A 19,978-nucleotide genomic window follows, 5' to 3' on the forward strand; every position below is an offset into this window, starting at 1 on the left:
TCGCATCTCATTGATTCCTGCATCCCCTCTTAGAATGTGCAGTCCAGACTCAATGTCACTGCTTGTTAGGTCATGCCAATAAACTGCCATGTATAATGCATAGCCCAAACCCTTGAACAATGTCACCAAATCCCCAAAATTCATGAAGTCCAAGTTCATCTTCGGAAATTTTTCAACTTTCTCACCAATATACTTAAGAGTTTTACTGGGTCCTCTACCAAAACGGCATCCGTGATGAAAAACAGGTACCACATATATATCATCCATCTGCATTATTCACAACAATATAAATCAGATATTAAACCCTAAATCAAGTGTCTCAAATTTTGAAATCAGTAAAATCGACATAACTTTTTCTCATTCGTTTACCCAAAATAAAACATGCAATCACCCCTAAGCCCAACCCCATGCATTTTATTGTCACAAATATTTATATAACAATGCATGTATCGTCGACTATTATCCTTACCTCTGTAGAAGATGGCAGCTTCTTGTCAGACAAAGCTTGCCGTTCCCTTCGCCAACTACGACATCCACTAAGCACACCACCACTTTCAACTGGAAGATGTTTTTTGGAGAGAGAAAGAAACTATTTGTCTTCTGGTAGGGTTTTCTGTAATAACTAGAGTGGCTTCTAGGTGTTATGGGGATTACGAAAGGTGAAATAAGGTGGGGGATGCTAATGGCGTCGTTTTAAGGCACATGGACCAATTTGTCCATTAACTATTTGTTCACCATCCACTTCATCAGGCAAAACAGACAGCTCAATCTCCACCCCTCCTGGTCAGCATTCTCTATTGCCGTTTTGAGCCCCAACTCGATGGAGGTATATAATTGTCACGAGATTTAAATGTATTTTTCAATCCTAAAGGACGAAAATGTCCGCGTTTAAAAAGGTCAAAGACCTATTTACTTTTTACTCTAATTATTATTATTATTATTATTATTATTATTATTATTATTATTATTATGCTCAGATGCTCTTATCAGCTTTATTGGGTCATTTTCTTTTCCCTTTCCTTTTAAGATTATCAAATAACTTTAAACTTTAGTTGCGTGAAATGGGCTCGTGTTTGATCACTCGAATTTGAAAGTAAACTTCGATGTAAAGGGACATTGAAAAAGCAACTAAGATTTTCAAGAAAGTAAAATGGTTTGCTTGATCCTCTTTATTAATTTAATTCCTTAAATAAAGGATGGAGAAAATGGAACACACAAGTTGAAATTTCCTAACCACAAATGATACATACCCACTCATTTCTCACTCACATCCTTGAAGAATCGCTCGAGAAAGCAGACAAAAAAGAGAAGGGACGAAAGAAAAAAAATGAGGAAGTATATGAATGGTATAGATGCAGAGCAGAAGCAACAGCGGAAAAATATGGTTTTTAACTTTTTATGTGGTCACGTCCCTTTTCTTGTGCTTACCACAGTCCCCAAACAGTGGGAAGCGCCCGACTTTACGCGCACCAACTGGTGTACCACCTCGTACCTGTTCACAATAGCAAATTTGAGACCCTTGAAAAGCAACTTTTCATTCAAAGAAGAACAAGCAGAAAAACTTTTCAAAGAAAAAGAGAACACAGCCAAATTTACCTTGACTACCCTTCTAGGCTTTGCCTTATTCCAGCATAAAAATCCACAACCACCAGCTCCCGAGCTCGATTCATATCCCCTATATACATAAACCATCGGTTATTTTTGCACTGACATGCCACAGTTTTTGTAAATATTTAAACCAATGCTACAGACCCTGGGTGTGAGAAAAAGTGCAAAAGTGGCATAAGAGCAATTGAACAGAGACTTACGGATTGTCTTTGCCAGAACTTGCTGCTAAACTGCTGCCATGCAGTAAACTTGGGGACATGGGATACCTTCTGCCAGTTTGGTCTTTCTGCAAGACCCTTCCATTTTTTACGTTCAAAATTTTGACATCATTACTCTGCTCATCTTCCCAATGCTGCTGTGAGGAAAATCTTGCTGAATCCGTGGACTCCATTGGATCTATGCAATAGATACCTTCCTGTGGCAGGACCTGATTCTTCTCAGGTCTCAAGCGACTCAATGATCCTGGTGAACCCTTTTCTACAGCTTGTAACCAGGCAGTTTCCAGCCTCTGCTCACGAATGATGGATTCAATTCTCTGCATTGGATTATCTTGCCTTCTCTCCGTCACACCATTTCTTTCACCCAGAACATCAGAGGAATCGGCTGCAGATTGAAGGTTTCCATCAAGCAAAGGATCTGTTCCATTCCCACGACCTCCTCTTTGTTCCTTCTCACTTGTCAATGCTGACTCAGCCTGTCTTGGCATATTAACCTGAGTTTCACCTACACCATCTGGCAAGTGGATAATTCTGACATCTACATTGCGTCTAAGAACCATCTCCATGGAGTTTGTAATACTTCTCGAAAACCTGTCAGCCCTGAGTTTAATATCTCCATCCCCAAATGCAACATATGCTACCAAAACACCTGAGAGAAGAATTGCATAAGGAGGGGAGGAACAATACATGAAAAAGATAAAGGCTTTTAATACTAAGGTGCAAAAGAGCAAAATCAAATAAGAGGAACAAAGAGTAATCTAGTACTGCAAAGGAATAAGAAAGAACAGTTGACCACAATTCGATAAAATTAAAAGAAATATATATTAAATTTGATAAATGATAAATGCTCTACCCTATCAACAAAAAAGCAATCCGTTCCCGGCCAACAGTAATTTCAATTCGAGTTGACCTACTTTGAACACATTCTGTATCTCAAGTATTAATCATCTTCCTCTGATAGTAGAACTATAAATCAGAAAAAAAAATAGAGGGTGTGCAGAATCATCCGAAATTAAGTTTGCTATGGATTTGATTAGTAGGTATGAAAGCAAACAATGTGTTTTCCTCAGCAACAAATAAGTGAATGCTTTATAAACTTCCAATGCCATTATGGACAAACATCTGGAATCTATGCTTTCAAGTAAACAGCTTAAGGTAAGTGTGTTTGTCAGAAATGCTTCTAAATACCTTGAGCATGCAGAAATACAATTTTGGACCAAAGAAAGTATAATCTGCTAACCTTCAACTTCACATATGGATACAAGCTTTCCATGATTGAGTAGCAACTGCCTCAATGTCTTTGAGTGACACCTCCCAATACAACGTGCCCAGATATCATGTAACTTTCCAGAATCTACGCATCTGTACATCATATTGCCAACCATAATATCATCAGATGAGACAATTGTGGAGCCATCATCTATGACTGGGCTATTTGATGGCTTTGATTTCAAGCTTAAACCATCAATGTTTGAGGAAATATCCCTTTGATGGCCAGAATTGCCATTTACTGCTTTCTGCTGGGATGTAGGTGATATTGATTTCCAGGGCATATATTTAAGGTCAGACATATGCTTGGAAGCAGTAACTTCTCTTGAAGCACTTGATGGATCATCATCAGTTGTTTTGCAGCTCTGCCTCCTGCTGCTGCCTGACTGAGTGAGATCTGGAGATGACATAGAACCAAGTTGCAAGAGTGTTGCTGTGAACCATGTTGAGCGTTCACTGGAAGTCCTTAACTGTTTCTCGGCCTCTGAGAGAAGCTTTAAAGAATGCTTTAACCTCTCCAACTCCGAGTCATTCACTAAACATGAAACTCAAGTCTTAATAGTTAATGGATACAGTTTTTATTATTAAGATGCATGATGACACAAGAAAGAGATAAAAGTACCACAAACTACAATTGCAAAACTCCATCAAAAGCAAATTAAATCTTAAAATACAGACACAGCATAATTGTATATGTTTACTATTACTACTTTTCCAAGAAAAACAAAAAAACTGTGACATCATAGCATACTAGTGATATGTTTCACACTTTCACGGGAATAAACACATCCTATAAAAAGCTCATGAATTACCAGTATATGATGCAGCACAATGCTTATAGTTCACTCTATAGTATCCTCTCTAGTCTAAATGACTGTGGATGAACTTCTCAATTCACTCTAAACTATTGACTCAGAACACACTTTTAAATAAACAATTCCATATTAATGCCAAAATTGAGATGAATAACATAAGAGACGGGGGAAGGAAACATCTCTCATAAAATCAAAACAGAACTGTACTCACAGCTTCGTCCACCAAAGAATGCTTCATCCGGTTTGGAATCAATGACTGTGTATGATCCAGCAATGATGTCCATAATGAGGCCAGCTAGTTGAGACATCAAAACCATTGGATCAACTCCAGAGTCCATCAATTCTCTGGCTCTTTTCACTGTCTCTGCAGTGTTCGATGACATTGCTAATTCCAAAAGTTCCAATAGTTTTTCATCTGAAACAACTCCCACCTGTTGCGGAAAATACAAAACAACGTTGTGTTAAATGATATCGATATCTAAGCATGTTGACTAAAATGAGTATTTGTGAAAGTCCACATTGACAAGTTATCGTAAAGTCAAAGAGTAATGGTTACAGCAAACTCACAAGTTCGTTGACAAGAGAAGTACTAATTCTCTTCCCCAGCAAACTAAGCTGTTCCAACATTGTTTCTGCATCTCGAAGTGAACCATCTGCATTTGTAGCAATGAGGTCCAAAGCATCTTCTTCAACATCAAGGTTCTCCTGAGCAGATATTTTCCTCAATCTATTCACAATATCCACATCTTTAATTTTGTTAAAAAGGTACTTCTGGCATCGGGATTGTATTGTTCGAGGCACATTGTCAAGATCAGATGTGATGAATATGAATACAACTCGCTGAGGTGGTTCCTCGAGAAACTTGAGAAACCCCAGCCATGCCTTGGATGGTAACAGGTGACACTCATCAATGACAAAAACTGTATATCGTGTGGAAGCGGATGATGAACCAACTGACAATCTTTTCAGTAAATATCTAGCTTTATCAATTCCCTTTTTATTGGTTCCATCAACTTCCAGTAGATCACTGCTCTTGCCAGAAATAAAATCTGTACATTCCCTGCAGTAGCCACAAGGCTTACTCTCATCAAGAGCCACACAATTCAGTGCAGCAGCAAATATTCGTGCTGTTGATGTTTTACCAGTCCCACGGGGACCTTGAAAAAGATAAACAGGAGCTATTCGACCCCTTGAAACAGCATTCATAAGTGACTGTACCACGATATTCTGCCCAATCAATTCACTGAAGAATATAGGCCTATACTTCTGGCTGAAACTCCGACTATTTTCTGGAGTGTCTTCCTCCTCCACCCCTTCCCCATTGAGAGCTATAATCTCCAATCCCTCTTGACTCCTACAGCTTGATGACCACCGCCTTCCATCCAATCTACTCAAGCCCTCAAGGTCCAGCTCCCCAAAGTTTGTAGAAAGTTCATCGTCACTCCTGCCAGTTCCTATAGATGACCCTATCCTACCATCACCACCATTAGTGAGCAATGGAATAACACCCTGAGCACTCTTCCAAGACATCCTGCGCTTGTGGGTGGCCGAAGAGGATCTCCGGTGTCTGGGATAAATAGTTTGACCGCCACAGAGTATGCTGCTTCCTTTCCTCCTTAAAGTATCCGACAACGATGGAGAATAACAACTCCCACACATCCCTCTATGTTTGGGAGTCCTCTTTGACCAATAGCAAGGAATTCCACATCCTTGTCGGCCAGGCAAATCCAACCGATCATCTATCTCATCGTCGCCATCGTTCATTGAGGTTGTGGTACCATCCCAAGAGCCAACAGTGCTGGGATATTGGCGTCCATACCTATTGTAAGAACTGGTTGACAATGCAGGAGTACTGTAGGAATAAGAGGAGTCTTCCTTTCGGCTTGTTCGCAATAACTTTGAGGAAGATCGAGACCAATTCTTGCGCTTGAGTTTGAGGAGCAAAGGGGATGTGGCAGAACCCGAAGCCTGTCTCACATCTTCAGAATTAGAGTAGTCTTCAGTGTCATCAGAGTGGTCCATAGAGTCATCCCTGGTAAAGGGCATGGGAGGAAGCCCCTCCAACAATGCATTATTGGACTTGAAAACTTTTCTACCTAGATTGAGATTTGTATCTCTATGCTGAAACTTTGCCATGGGATCCAAATGGGAAAGGGTGTTGCTGTTAGGTTTTTTACTCTTTTTCTTAGGAGGCGCTGTTCTTCTGGCAGAGGGTGTGGCCAAGGAGATAAGATTGGTGTCTCCACATCGAAAGATGGAAGAAGACCGAGGGCCACCTCCTCCGGCGCCTAAGTATGTGTCGCTCTTAGAATCGCAGACATTGTGAGCATCACTCAAGGTGTCCTCGAAACTGCCTAGAAGAGAAGAAGATCCATCAATGGCAGCATCTTCTTCCTCTTCTTCGTCTTGGTCTCGGTCATTCTTGTCGCTGGAAGATTTATGGGTCTTCCAATTGTACAAGAAGACCCTCTTGTTGGTGGTAGGTGGCACAGAGTTCACGTGAGAGTCGAGTTGAGAATGGGAAGTGAACTTTGTGGTTGTGGTGGGGCCATGGACGTTGTTGAAGGCAGAATTCCATGCAGATACAGATGCAGATCTTGAGGAGTTGAGTGGTGACTTCCATGATGAAGTGGTGCCAGGATCCCTCAAGACACGAGCTGCTTTCCGAATTTGGGTAAGCTCCTTCTTCAGGTGCAGCTTGCTTGCCATTTCTGACATGTCTCTTCTCTTCAATTTGCATTTACTTAACTCATCAATATCATTGTCAAGTAAATCAAAAGATGATCTTTAAGATGTTGGAGGAAAATGCCCATCTTTTCTTGAAGAAATCTGATCTCCTTCACTTATTTCTTTGCTGCACCAGCTACAATGTTCTAACCTGTTAGAGTGAACAAGATAATCCTATGAACAAAATTTTACATTCACAATTTTCACAAGTGGCATAGACAAGACTCAGTCAACTTATTTCTGAAGCTAAGACGTTAAATATAACTTACAGTATCATTTTCCTTGAAACCTTAATTCTATTTTTTTATTTACCAGAACAAAGAAAACGAGCATAAATGCGTATGCATATACCTTAGCATACAAAACGGAAACTCAGGATAATTGTAATGATCCAAATCAACCTTATTACCCTGGTTGCTCCAACTGAATTGCCAAAATTTTAGCTTATGTGCAGCTCCTGGAACACCCAGGATATTATTAATTTGACCCTGCATTAGGTGCTATTGAATTATTGAAAAACAATATTTAAATTTATCCTAGATCAAATATAACATGACACTAATAACCCAAACAATTAACAATTTTTAGTTCATGCAATAACCAGGATGTGATTTATATATCTATTTTTTATCCAATTATATGCTAAAATTTAGCTCATGCAAGGTTTTTCTCATTTACCAGAACCGGGAAAGAAAAAGAGCATAAATACCTATGCATATGCCTTAGCATAAAACGTACAGGTTAAATAAAATAAACCCTTTAATTAATCAGATCACTGAATACGACTTAATTGACAAACATTCTCTTCATCTATCATCATCAAAGGAGGAAACATAAACAAAATCACAAATAAGTGTAATTAAACTTGCAAAGGAAAAATGAGATCAGCAGCATCAAATTGAGATCATGTAAAAATCTTTTAAACTCACCATTCCTTATGCCAGTTATCATCATATTGTAAAACCTTGAAAATAATGTAATCATTTGAACGACAAAATTTTTCAGATATGTTGTGTGTATGTTTTTCCTCCCCTGATCCATTAGCAACTTTTAGTCAACACAGGAATTTCAGATCCAAATTATAGTTCTCTCTTTACAGCTGTAAATTGTATCAAAAAGAAAACTATGAATTTTGTAAAAACTTATAGTTCGCTGCTATATATACCATGCTAATTCCAATTAGCAACTAATATTAACTACCATTAATCAGTGCATATTAATCAATTTAGAAAATGCGCATGTGTATGAACATTCCTGATCCTTGCATAATTTTATTTATGCCCCGCAACAAGCTACAAGATCCAAAAAGAAGTTCACCATTGGACTAGAGAACAAGGATGCAGCAGTATTCAACTCTTTTTCACAAATCTAAAGAATAGAGATCACGAGGAATTAATTTAGTTTGATAACACTACAATGTGAACATAAATTATATCAAAAGTAGGTGCTTATATCTTGATCTATTCTTTGGTGAGTATAACACTCCGAGAATGTGATTAAGAAATGAAAAAGGGAGAAATAAAAAGAAAAACTAAGAGAGAGTAGCTCACCATTGAACGCGTCGGAGAAGAGAAGGACGCCGCGGAGAAGAGGCGGACGCGGCGAAGCAGATGAGAACGCGGCGGAGCGGACGTGGCAGAGCAGAAGTGAGCAACAGGAAGCGAACGAAGCAGATCCGTGCGACGTGGTGGACGGCAGAGCGCGGTGCTAGGGTTTCGTTGAGGAGGTTTGGAAATGGAGTTTATAGAGAGAGAGAGAGAGAGAGAGAGAGAGAGTAATGGAGGGTGAAGGATGGAGTTTGCGGCGGTTCTAGGGTTCGGTGAAGGTGAGGTAAACGAGGTGCAGAGGGAGAGAGCGTGGAGACTGGAGAGGGTGTAGGCCTGTAGGGAGAGGAAGCAGCAGATGGAGTAGGGAGATGACTGTGTTGCAAAGAAAGTTAGACTTTAGAGGGAGGATCAGTATTACTACGAGGAAGATGCAACTTCAAATATTAATGCGTGTCATATATTACATTCAATAAAAATATTTTGACGATGACAACTCTTTTTCCGTCTTCTTCCTCTTGGTTCTGGTCGTTCTTGTCAAGAAGACCCCCTTGTTAGTGGAAGGTCGCATGTGTTAGGGAATCACATTTAATAAATCGCAATTTTCGGAAATGAGAAACATGGAATTGAACTAACAATTTTGGGAAAATATGGCAGATTTGTTGACTAAGCGAAAGAATTTACAATTTTACAAAATATAAAAAGATGATACATATAACATTTTTACTTATATGTGGAGATAATAAACTACATAAAAAATAATATTTTTTCCTTCGTTAACTTAAAACTATAACTCTTTTCTATATCAGTAGATTACAAAAGAAATAATCATAAAGAAGACATCATATATTTCTCTTCTCTATACACTCACGGACTCAATTTTTGGTGTTACATAAATTAATTTTTGGGTAAATTTTATGGCACTTATAATTTAATGTCTAATTTTTGTTTAATTTATTTTTTATGATAAAATTTAAATATTTAATAATTATTTATTTTATATTTTTAAAATTAAATATTAATTTTTAATTATTTTTAATAAATTAAACAAATAATTTTAAACACCATAACAATTACCTAACTTTTAACATTCAAAATTGATTTTTGCCCACGTACTTATAACATAAAAGCCCATATATATAATATGAAACCCAACCCCATATTTATACGATTTTAGTACTCATGAGCCATATAATTTTAATTATTGTTTTACACTAAAAAATTATTAAAATTTATTATTTTTTATTATTAGTTAATTATTAATATTTAAAAATATAAAATAAAATATATTATTAAATTTTTAAACTAAAAAATTGTATTAATCACTAAATAATAACTAAAACAAATAAATTTTGAATGCTTTCTAATATTTCTCTTACAAAAATAATTATTCTGTATCTTTTTAAAAAAACATGTTACTATTTTTTTTTCTTCCTAAATATGTAACTTACAATATTCAATCGAAATAAATTATTAAGAATTATAGCAATAAAAAACAATATATCATTATTATTACTAAAAATATCTCCCATGTTAAATTTAAGTTCAATCTTATTTTTAATTTATACAAAATTTAATTATTCTATTGGTCCTTATAATTTTATCAAATTTTTAATTAGGTTTTTATACTTTTTTTTCTTTTCAATTAAATTTCTATACCATATTAGATTTTGCAACTAAGTCCCTATTGTGATAAGAATATTTAAATTAACATAATTTTTTATTAAATTATATAGAATATTCTGTCAGATATTAGGCATATTCATTTTATTTAACGAAATATTCCATTAATTTTAGCGTTTTGTAATGACATGGGTTTAATTACAAAATTTGATATAATATAGGAACTTAATCAAAAAGAAAAAAAAAGTATAGAAATCTAATTGAAAATTCAATAAAACTGTAAGAACTAACAAAGATAATTAAACCTTTATAAAAATAACACATTAACACTTATGAGATCATATGTCATAAATAATAATTTAAAAATATAAAAAAAAAGATTTACTATTCCAATGCTTGGTCGCAATTCAAATTAGGTTGTGTTTATTTCTCATATTCAGACTTTGAGACTAAAATTGAGTATTATGTTTAATGATTAAAGACTAAAACTAAAATTTTATTTTTAAACATATTCTTATTTAACTTTTTAAATTTCAAATTTATCTCTCCAGTTTTTGTATTTATCTTAAACTAAACATGATATTAAAATGTAACTCAGGTTAGTATATTTTACACCAAATATAATATAGAAACTCAATTTAGTTTCTATATCTCAATTCTCTCTGTTCCGGTCTCTGTCTATTAGTCTTAGTCTTCCTTCTAAACGTAATTTAAAATTCTATGTTATTTTTAATTATTGGATAAAGTATATTTTTTATCTTTAAAATTTGCTAAAAATTTCAAAAATACTTCTAAATTTTATTTTGTTTCAATTTTATCCTAAAATTTTTTTATTTGCATCAAATATACTCTTGACGGCTAATTTTTCAAAAAATTAAGAATTAATTCAACAATAATTTTAAAAGAATAATCATCAACACAAGTAAATCAAATATAATTAACATATATTATTATTGGATTAGTCTTATTTTTTTTTAAATTTAATTGTTAGGAATATATTTGATGCGAATCAAAATCTTTTAGAATAAAATTAAAATAAATAAAATTTAGAGATATTTTTTGAATTTTTGACAAATTTTAAAAATAAAAATATATTTTATTTTAAATTATTTTATTAAAATAGTTATACAAGTCAAATTTTTTATTAGTTTTTTTTATCAAGGTAATACGATTTTTTTAAGGTGAGATTGGTCTCATTTCACCTATTAATTCTATACCAATTTTAATTTTAAATCAGTGGAATAAAGATTCAATTTTTTTTGTTAATGTTCCTTTTTTTTGTCCAAACAACAAGAGAAACAAATAAAAACATAAAGAAGGTTTAATTGTTTTGTTAGTTTTTATAATTTTGTTAAATTTATAATTAGGTTTTTATATATTTTTTTTTTCAATTAGATTTTTATTTTATTTTTAATTTTGTAATTAGGTCATTTTTGTATTAAAAATATCAAAATTAATGAGATATTCATTAAAAAAATATGATTAAAGATCTAATTAAATTATTAATTATAGATAATTTAAAAAAAAATATTTTATTAATTCTAATATTTTTTATTTTTTATATTGATAATGGCTTAATTATAAATATTAAAAATAATATAGAGACTTAATTAAAAAATATATAACTAAAAATTTAATTACAAATTTAATAAAATTATAAACACTTACAAACTAAACAAAAACTTCAAGTGGCTTCAGACTTTTAAACTACTATTTTTTAACCAGCGGATTAGCAATACAATTTACTTCCCTCAAAACCAATTTAAATTCTTTAAATTCAATTTCTACTTAGCATAAATCTTGAAATTTTAAAACTAGATCATCATAGTCCTTCTTTTATCACTCTTGCAAACTATTGGATTGTGATGAAGGCTCCTCGCGAATCAGTTTCACAAACCAGATCTTTTACTCCACAGTCCCAAATAAGAGAAAAATCTCTCCATATGGCAAAAGTTTTGCAACAACAAACATACCCAAAAAAAAAAAAAAAATAATACAATTTTTGACCCAAAATCAACTATTTCCCTCAACAGAGATACATTTTGATACATGATTAAGAGGACATTTTCGTCATTTTAAAACTACACTCGCATTACAATTAAATTTTATCTTGTTGGAGGAAAGCTTGACTCGATGAGTAATATTTTTTTTTGTTAATTTATATATACCATGTAATTTTTAAGTGAAACTTAAAAAAATTATTGTTGATAGTAAAATATCACACTTCATTATGTCATTTTTAAAGAGAAATTAATAAAATTTATTTTCCAATACTATAAATCCTATATTGTTAGAAAAGTAAAACTCAGACAATAATATATTTAAAAAATTAAAAGTTATTTTTTCAAAAGCCACAATTTATATACTTAAATAGACAATACTAAAAATTAATTAAGAGTATTATTGTTTATTTAAAATAATTATTTGATTTTTTTCTTAAATTTTATTTAAATATGTTTTTTTTATCATTTTGATGTAATTTAGTCTTTTTTAATAATTAGTACTTGCTAGTGATTTTTAGAGTTATTTGGTTTTATTTACGTTATTAGAGATTGTAATAAGAGTTGATAAATGGGGTGTTTGGGAATGATTGAGAGTAATAGTATTCTTCAAGAGAAATTGTTTGTTATTTGGAGAGCATATCTTTTAGCTTAAGATGTGGGTCAATGAGATGTTATTTATGAGATAAGTTGTGTGGAAACGTTTAATCTTGTTACTAATCACCAATATGATTTTGGATTTATTGATTCGTTGGTACTCAAAATAAGAGATATCATGTATTGAAATTGGCGTGTGAACTTTCATTTGATTATGAAAAATGCAAACACAGTAGCAGACACTATGATAAAGATAACGATAAAGTTACAACTTTATCATGTGGAGTTTCCTTCTCTTTAAAAAAAGTTTAAGAATAATCTTAAACGAACTGTTTTTCTATTTAAATAGTTCTTTTATTTTTCTTATTTTTAATTTGTTGTTTAGTTTATCTAAGTCACAACAAAAAAAACTAATAAATATCTCATATGAGGACAAAAAAAAAAACGTAATGCAATTATCAAAGTATATCCGGATGAGCGCTTTTTTTTACTTAAATGATGGTTTGAGAATGTAAAATAAATTTTTATTTAGTTTTTTTTATCAAAATTTAATTTAATTAATTTTATTTTCTATACTCACAATTTATTTGTTCAAAACCAAATAAATCAGTTTATTCAAACCATAAAATGTTACATTTTAAGTGTTATTTTGATCTCATATTTATATTTGATTTTGTATTCTATTAATCCAAACTAAGTAATATTTCATTCTAATTATAATTTTGTATAACCTAATTAATGTTAACTAGTTAAATATATTAATTAATAAATTTACTAACTTATTAATCAAAGTAATTATTTTTATAGAAATATTTAATAACAAAAAATATTAGTTAAAAACGATCAAAATTTATTATTTTTAATTTTATTTAATACATTATATACTAAATAAATATTAAATAAAATAAATTTAGATTGAATATTTTATCTCTTTAATATTATCATTATCATTATTTTTATTAAACACTTTCGACTGATCATAAAAATTTAACTATAGACATAAATAAATAATAAAAATATATTAAAGCAAAAAATCAAGTGGGGCCTCCTATTTTTACCCCACCTGATTTTCCTTCACACAAAACAAAAAGTAAATAATTCAGGTATTATTTAAGGTGTCTTTTTTAGGAAATAAAATTATTTACTTATTTATTTCTAAAAACTTTCCGTTAGTTTTATTTAGTTACAGCGGGTTATTCATTATTCATTATTCATTCAATCATTAATAAGTTATGGTTATTGCCTTATTGGATGCATGGCAAGGTCTTGCCATTTGTCAAGGGCTTCCTTCCATGCTTCCACCATTTCACCTCCATCTATTTATTCATGTGATGTTAATCATGTTATGTTAGTTGAAGCAACCTAACCATGTGAAATTCTTGTGACACTTCTTGCTTTCTTTATGCTCTCTCCAAATATACTACTATTTATGAATAGTGAATAATAACCTTTCTCTTATTGTAACTGTAATGATTGTATTTTGTCTTGGGGATATCAATATTCATAAATCATTTCATTCTTAGCCTTTTTTTATATGATATTCTCTAATTTCTCATGATAAGGATTAATTTGACAATTTGTCACGATCTAAATTTTATTTAAGTATTTAATATTGACTAATTAATTATTACATATATAAAAAAATTTAAATTTTTTAATGTTTATTTAAACAAAAAAATAAATTATTTATTTTATTAATAAATATTTTTAATATTTATTTAAACGAATAAATAAATTATTTACTCTATTAATGAATATATTTTTATGAATAAATAGTCAAATTAGTTCTAAAAAAGTCATTTATTTTTTAAATTAGTTTTTAAAAGATTTTTTTAATTAAATTCGTCCTTTAAAAATTTTAAATTAGTCATTTTAGTTCTTATATCACTTCTATTACTAACAACGTTAAAATTTATTGATGTGACTCGTTAAGTAACATTACAATATACACCTAAAAATTCTAATTGGTGGCTAATATAGTAAATTTATGAAATTAGGTCAAATAAACTCCAAATTGAAAGATTTTAATGCCTTAAATTTTCTCTTTAATTAGATTTTAATTTGATCTAATTTTATAAACTTATCATGTTAATATTTAATTAAGATTTCTATATGTGTATTGTAGTATCATTTAACGTACTATATTAACAAATTTTGACGTTAAATATATAAAAGAAATAATAAAAGACTAACACAATTAATTTAAAATCTTTAAAAGACAAATTTAATTAAAAAAATAAAAAATTAATTTAAAAAATAATTAATCTTCTAAAAACAAATTTAACCATTTATCTATATTTTTACCTACTAAGTGGCAATGCAATACCACCGTACTAGCTTGCTAGTTCCTAGTATTACTCTACACAATAAATTCGGCACAAGTGATGGTGACAGCTTGACAAAAAGTGTTGTATCATAGAGAATTGGAAAATTAGGCATGTGATTTAGATACCCTTCTCTTTGGTCTTTAACCTTATTTGGGCACATAAACCACATCTTTGACTCAAGTCTCTCGGTTATTCTCCTTCTTTATAATAATATTCTCCTCGCATAGGTCCAATAAAAGAGAATCTCCATTAGAAATAGAAATATATCCCATAATAATATGATGGTGTAGGCATGTTATTGGATATTGATTCATAATTAATAATAATAAATTATCAACTAATCAACTCTCTCAATGGTATTATGATATAGTAATTAAGGGGAAAAAGATACTAAATATTGATAATTACTAGTTTAGTATCCTGCCATTTACGAGGTGGTTAGTGGGCTTAATTTCAGGGAACATGGCGGAGTTGCAATTGGCAGGTAGCATTTATTTTAAATGAATTAATTGTTTTATAGTGGTGGCAGATCAGATCACATTCACATTCAGAATTTACTTTTGATATATGACCAAATGATCAGTAATAACTAATAAGATACGTAAATCCTAGAGAATTTATGATGAATTTATAAATCTTTAAAAAAATATTAATTAAGTTCTTAAAAGATTGCAATATTAGATTTATAGATTTTTGATTGAATCAGAAGAATGATAGAAGGGTACATTTTGTCTAATATTACAGTCTTTTAAGATTTTAAGTCTATTATTATAATTGTTCAAGAATTTAATAAATTCTTCTTTGGAAATTTATAAATCCAACGTATTTTTTTTAGAGTAATTCTTGCAATACAAGCGATTAAGGCTTGTAAGCCTTACAAGTTCAATTAAAACTAACGCTCAAAACACACTTTGAACCATTCTTCTTCCTCTTCGTCTTCTCCTTCTTCTTTTCTTTCGTTTCTTGCCTTCTCTTTCTTCTTCTTCTTCTTCTTCTTCTTCTTGCTGCACGTTCTTCTTCCTCTTACTCTTCTTCTTCTCCTTTTCTTTCGTTTCTGCACGTTCTTCTTCATCGTCTTCCTCTTCTTCTTCATTTACGTTCTTTTCTCTCTGTTTTATCTTTTTTTTCGATTTTTCATGGTGAAATCGTTTTTGAAGAAGAAGAAGCAGTAGAAGATGAGGAGGAAAAAGAGAAAGAGTTCTGAATTATGCATAAGATGTATTTTAACGAATTTTGGGTATATTTCTTTAAATCCTTTGGGTGTATTTTCTGTAATCCTTTGGGTGTATTTCTATAATCGTTTGGGTGAATTCCTGTAACCGTTTGGGTGTATTTCTGTAATCCTTTGGGTGTATTTCTGTAATCATTTTGGGTGTACTTCTGTAATCGTTTGGGTGTATTTCTGAAGTTCCATTATCTTCAAAAGGATTACAGAAATACACCCAAAGGATTACGAAAAATACACCCAAAGTATTTAAGAAATACACCCAAAATTCGTTGCATAATTCAGAACTCTTTCTCTTTCTCCTCATCTTCTGCTGCTTCTTCTTCTTCAAAACGATTTCAAAGCTTGATTTCAGAAACCATGAAAATAAAAAAAAAACGAAGAAGAAGAAGAGGAAGAGGAAGAGGAAGAGGAAGAGGAGGAAGAGGAAGAGGAAGAGGAAGAGGAAGAAGAAGAAGAAGAACCGTTCTAAGTGTAGCGCTTTGAAAACAGGAAACATTGAATAACGCATTAAAAGGCCTAGTAACTTGTAAGACAAAAAGACTTGTATGTGTAGCACTCCTCTTTTTTTTAACATCTACTTATCTTATTATTTTAAGGAGGCCACTTAGATAAAGACGCTTAAAATGTCTTTTTTAAAGATGTTTTTATGTTGTGTTTTAATTAGTTTTTGTATAATTTATTCGGTGTTCCTCATCACATATTATTAAATTCCTCAAAAGATTTTCTTTCCAAAAATAATAAAAAGCATTTAATTTGGACTATAACAAAAAAGGTAATAGATTAACTATTAGATTTTTTTAAAAGATTATTTACATAAAAAAATATATCACATTCATCAAAATATATATATATATAAACAAGCTCTTAAAAATTTTTATAAATAAAAAAATAATTAATTTTTATTCATATAATATATAAAATAATTACTATATTATCTTATCTTATCTGACTTATCCGGCTTTAGATGATTCGAATTCAAATACCAAGAAGATAAGATAAGATAAGATAATATAACTATCATAGGCTATATAAAGGAGAGTCAGAGGCTCTTAGGTACAAACTCATTCTTCATTCTTCATACTTTATACCTTTCAGACTGCGGAGTATCTTTGCAGAATCCACCACCCCGGCCACTCCAAGAAGACGATCCGACCGTTGCAAGTCCCTGATCTTACAACCACTAACAATAATGGTTTTCGAGATCAGCATTGAACTCAGCATGATCACCGAAGTCGAGACTTACGACATCACTTCCCGCCATTATCCTTACACTGTTTATGCCGACCACCAACGCATCCTCTGCATCAACACCACCTCTTCCCAAACGCTCTCCAAGTGGCTTACCAACCTTCTCAAGTCCACTCCCAAAAACACCCCGGTCATCGTGGGTGTAACCGCCGAGCACCAATTTACCAAGTACACCAAGCGCGGCGTCAAGGACCACGGCTACGACTTCATCTCCCTCTGCGTTGGCTCTCACTGCCTCCTCTACCCTCTTCTCCAACAAGCCGACTCTTACAAAGCGAAGCAAAACCCTAGGCCCCTCTGCGACTTCTTCGCTAACCCTAGGGTTATCGCGGTGGGAATGGAGATCGAAAAGGTGAAGGCAAAGCTAGAGAAGCACCACGGGATCGAGCTGAAGAAGGCGTTGGACCTTAGGGCGATGGCGGTGGAAGGGATGAAGGAGGTAGGGGAGAAGATGGATCTGTGGCGGTATAATCTTGACAAGTTGGCGAAGACAGTGCTGGGGAAGCACTTTGACGTGGTGAGGCCGGAAGAGAAGCTGGACTGGTACGATGAAGAAAGCTCGTGCTGTTATTATAATGTGTATACGGATGAGAAGACAATGTTCATCACCATTGATACTTATCTTTGTTACCTCATTGGTTTCGAGCTTCATGGTATGATCCATGGACATGAAGCGGGTAAGAGCCAAGATTCTAGTAAGTCGAAGAAGAATGTCAACAAGAAGAATAACTCATGAGGTGCCTTTGATTTCTAAGATTAGTAATGAGATAATGTATGCATAGTTTGATTAGACTTTAGAGTAGTATATGACCGTGATCTATCCTTGTTAATGATAGTAACTTTTACCCTTTCAATTCTTATCTGGATTTGGATATAGATTTTTATCATGAGGCCACTTAAATAAAGACGCCTAAAACGTCTTTTTTTAAAGATGTTTTCATATTGTGTTTTAATTGGTTTCTGTATAATTTATTTGGTATTCTTCATCACATATTATTAAATTCCTCAAAAGATTTTCCTTCAAAAAATAATAAAAAATATTTAATTTGGATTATAAAACAAAAAAGGTAATATATATATATATATATATATAACAAGCTCAAACCTCTTAAAATTTAGTCAAAAAAAACCTCTTAAAATTTTTATAAATAAAAAAATAATTAATTTATATTCGTACAATATATAAAATAATTACTATATTATTATTATATTATAGATTAAGATTCACTAATTTAAAGTTTCTTTTTATTTATAATATAAGCATTAGAAATAAATAAAATTTTTATAACTAAATGTAGTGTAACAAAATATATATAATATTAATTAGTTCTTAAAAAATTCTAAAAAAATAGTTTCTTTTATTTTAGTAAAATAACTATTTATTAAAGTAGACAAATTAATTATTTTCTTCTCATATATAATTTTTTTAAGACATAAAAGTAATTAATTAGGACATTGGTTAAGATAATTAAAGTCAGTATTTCATTAAATTTTTAATTTAAAGAAAAATCCTAGTTAATTTTCGTATAGAAATTTCGAATTTGAAAACATTGATAAAAATTATGTTGAATTTTGATTTATTTGATTCTCATTTAAATTAATCACTACATAAGTTAAAGTTCTATTTTGAAGTTATATTCGAGCTTTAATCTGATTTTTAAAGTTTCAATTTACTTTGTTTGGTTTTTTAACTTAGGTATTCGTGACTCATATTAGGGTTTTAAGTGTTTAATTAAAAAAAAATAAGGTAAAAAAATTTTAATTGTCACATCAAATAGTCGCTAAAATGTATAATGTAGCAGTCGTTAGTCCATCTCAGCATGTTGTTAACGATTTTGTGAGACAGTGACAAAAATAATATTAGGAACCAATGTGAGTCATAACTATTAAGTTAGGAGACTAAATTGAGTAAATTAAATTTTTGAAATTAGATTGAAACATAGTTGTTAGAACCAAACCAGTGATTGAACCGGTCAAGTTACTAGTTCACTGGTTTATTGGTTCAATTGATAAATCACCGGTTGGACCGATAAAACCGGTCTCACGTAAATATAAAATATAAAATAGTTAAAAACTTAAAATTAAAATTTGAAATACATATCTTCACTAACATTTTATGAAGAATCAAGTCTCAACTTCTAAAAATAACTAATATAAAAAACCATAAAATTTTAATACTACAATAGTATCTTATTTTGACACAATAAAAAAATAATTAATTCACAAAGCCTATCATCTAACTATAATATCAGTAGATTTTAATACTAACATCAAAACAAATAACCTTAATCACAATACTAGCAATAAAATAGATCAAGTAAATTAATAAATTTTTAGTGAAATTTATATTTATATTAATAATGGTATATAATTAAAATATAATTAATTTTAAAAATAGAAAAAACAAAAATTAAATTAAATTAGATATTTATGTATACTATATAATTAGTATTTGTCATATATAATACTTAGAAGTGCAATGGCTAAGTGGCAAGTAGGGGTTACTTTTGCTCTAAGGTTCTTGGTTCGAGACCTCGTGTAGACATTTTAAAAAATTTTTCAAGTAGACCAGTTCGATTAGACCGGTTTGCACCAGTTCTTACCGGTTCACACCGGTTTTATTCCTTAAACGGTCTAAGGAGTAAACCGATTCGGATCAGGGTCCAGTTCTAGTCCGGTTCACTAGTTTTACGGTCGAACCAGCTAATCCAGTTTGATTTTTACAACTATGGATTGAAATATAACATCATTTCAGAGACCAACAAGTATTATCT

At 31.4% G+C, this 19,978-nt stretch overlaps 2 protein-coding genes across 4 annotated transcripts; one reads left to right on the forward strand and one right to left on the reverse strand.

The window, feature by feature from the left end:
* Positions 1-1,159: 1,159 nt before the first annotated feature.
* On the reverse strand, positions 1,160-8,665 carry LOC130955638 (protein STICHEL). 3 transcript variants are annotated; one of them, XM_057882554.1, is made up of 8 exons: positions 8,188-8,665; positions 6,989-7,094; positions 4,478-6,788; positions 4,122-4,341; positions 3,067-3,630; positions 1,809-2,475; positions 1,597-1,675; positions 1,160-1,492 (listed from the first exon to the last, which is right to left on the reverse strand). In XM_057882554.1, the coding sequence occupies exons 3-8, from the start codon at positions 6,626-6,628 to the stop codon at positions 1,397-1,399; spliced, it is 3,777 nt and encodes a 1,258-aa protein (XP_057738537.1). In that variant the 5' UTR covers positions 6,629-6,788; positions 6,989-7,094; positions 8,188-8,665; the 3' UTR covers positions 1,160-1,396. The 3 variants fall into 3 exon arrangements, with proteins under 3 accessions (XP_057738537.1, XP_057738535.1, XP_057738536.1); XM_057882552.1 differs by having other exon boundaries at positions 6,989-7,736; XM_057882553.1 differs by lacking the exon at positions 6,989-7,094.
* An 8,480-nt stretch (positions 8,666-17,145) lies between these two features.
* LOC130957628 (uncharacterized) lies at positions 17,146-17,940 on the forward strand. Its single transcript, XM_057884479.1, has one exon. It carries the CDS (start codon positions 17,146-17,148, stop codon positions 17,938-17,940), a length of 795 nt encoding a protein of 264 aa, XP_057740462.1.
* The last annotated feature ends 2,038 nt before the right edge of the window (positions 17,941-19,978 follow it).

This window comes from Arachis stenosperma, chromosome 10, assembly GCF_014773155.1.
Source record: "Arachis stenosperma cultivar V10309 chromosome 10, arast.V10309.gnm1.PFL2, whole genome shotgun sequence".
NCBI lineage: Eukaryota > Viridiplantae > Streptophyta > Magnoliopsida > Fabales > Fabaceae > Arachis > Arachis stenosperma.

Excerpts from the sequence above, each read along its gene's own strand:
- LOC130955638 (XM_057882553.1), bottom strand. The coding sequence starts at position 6,628 with ATGTCAGAAATGGCAAGCAAGCTGCACCTGAAGAAGGAGCTTACCCAA. Across the intron at positions 3,631-4,121 it reads ATTCTTTGGTGGACGAAGCT|TGAATGACTCGGAGTTGGAG; the intron begins GTGAGTACAGTT and ends TTTCATGTTTAG. Across the intron at positions 1,676-1,808 it reads AGTTCTGGCAAAGACAATCC|GGGATATGAATCGAGCTCGG; the intron begins GTAAGTCTCTGT and ends TTATGTATATAG.
- LOC130957628 (XM_057884479.1), top strand. The coding sequence starts at position 17,146 with ATGGTTTTCGAGATCAGCATTGAACTCAGCATGATCACCGAAGTCGAG.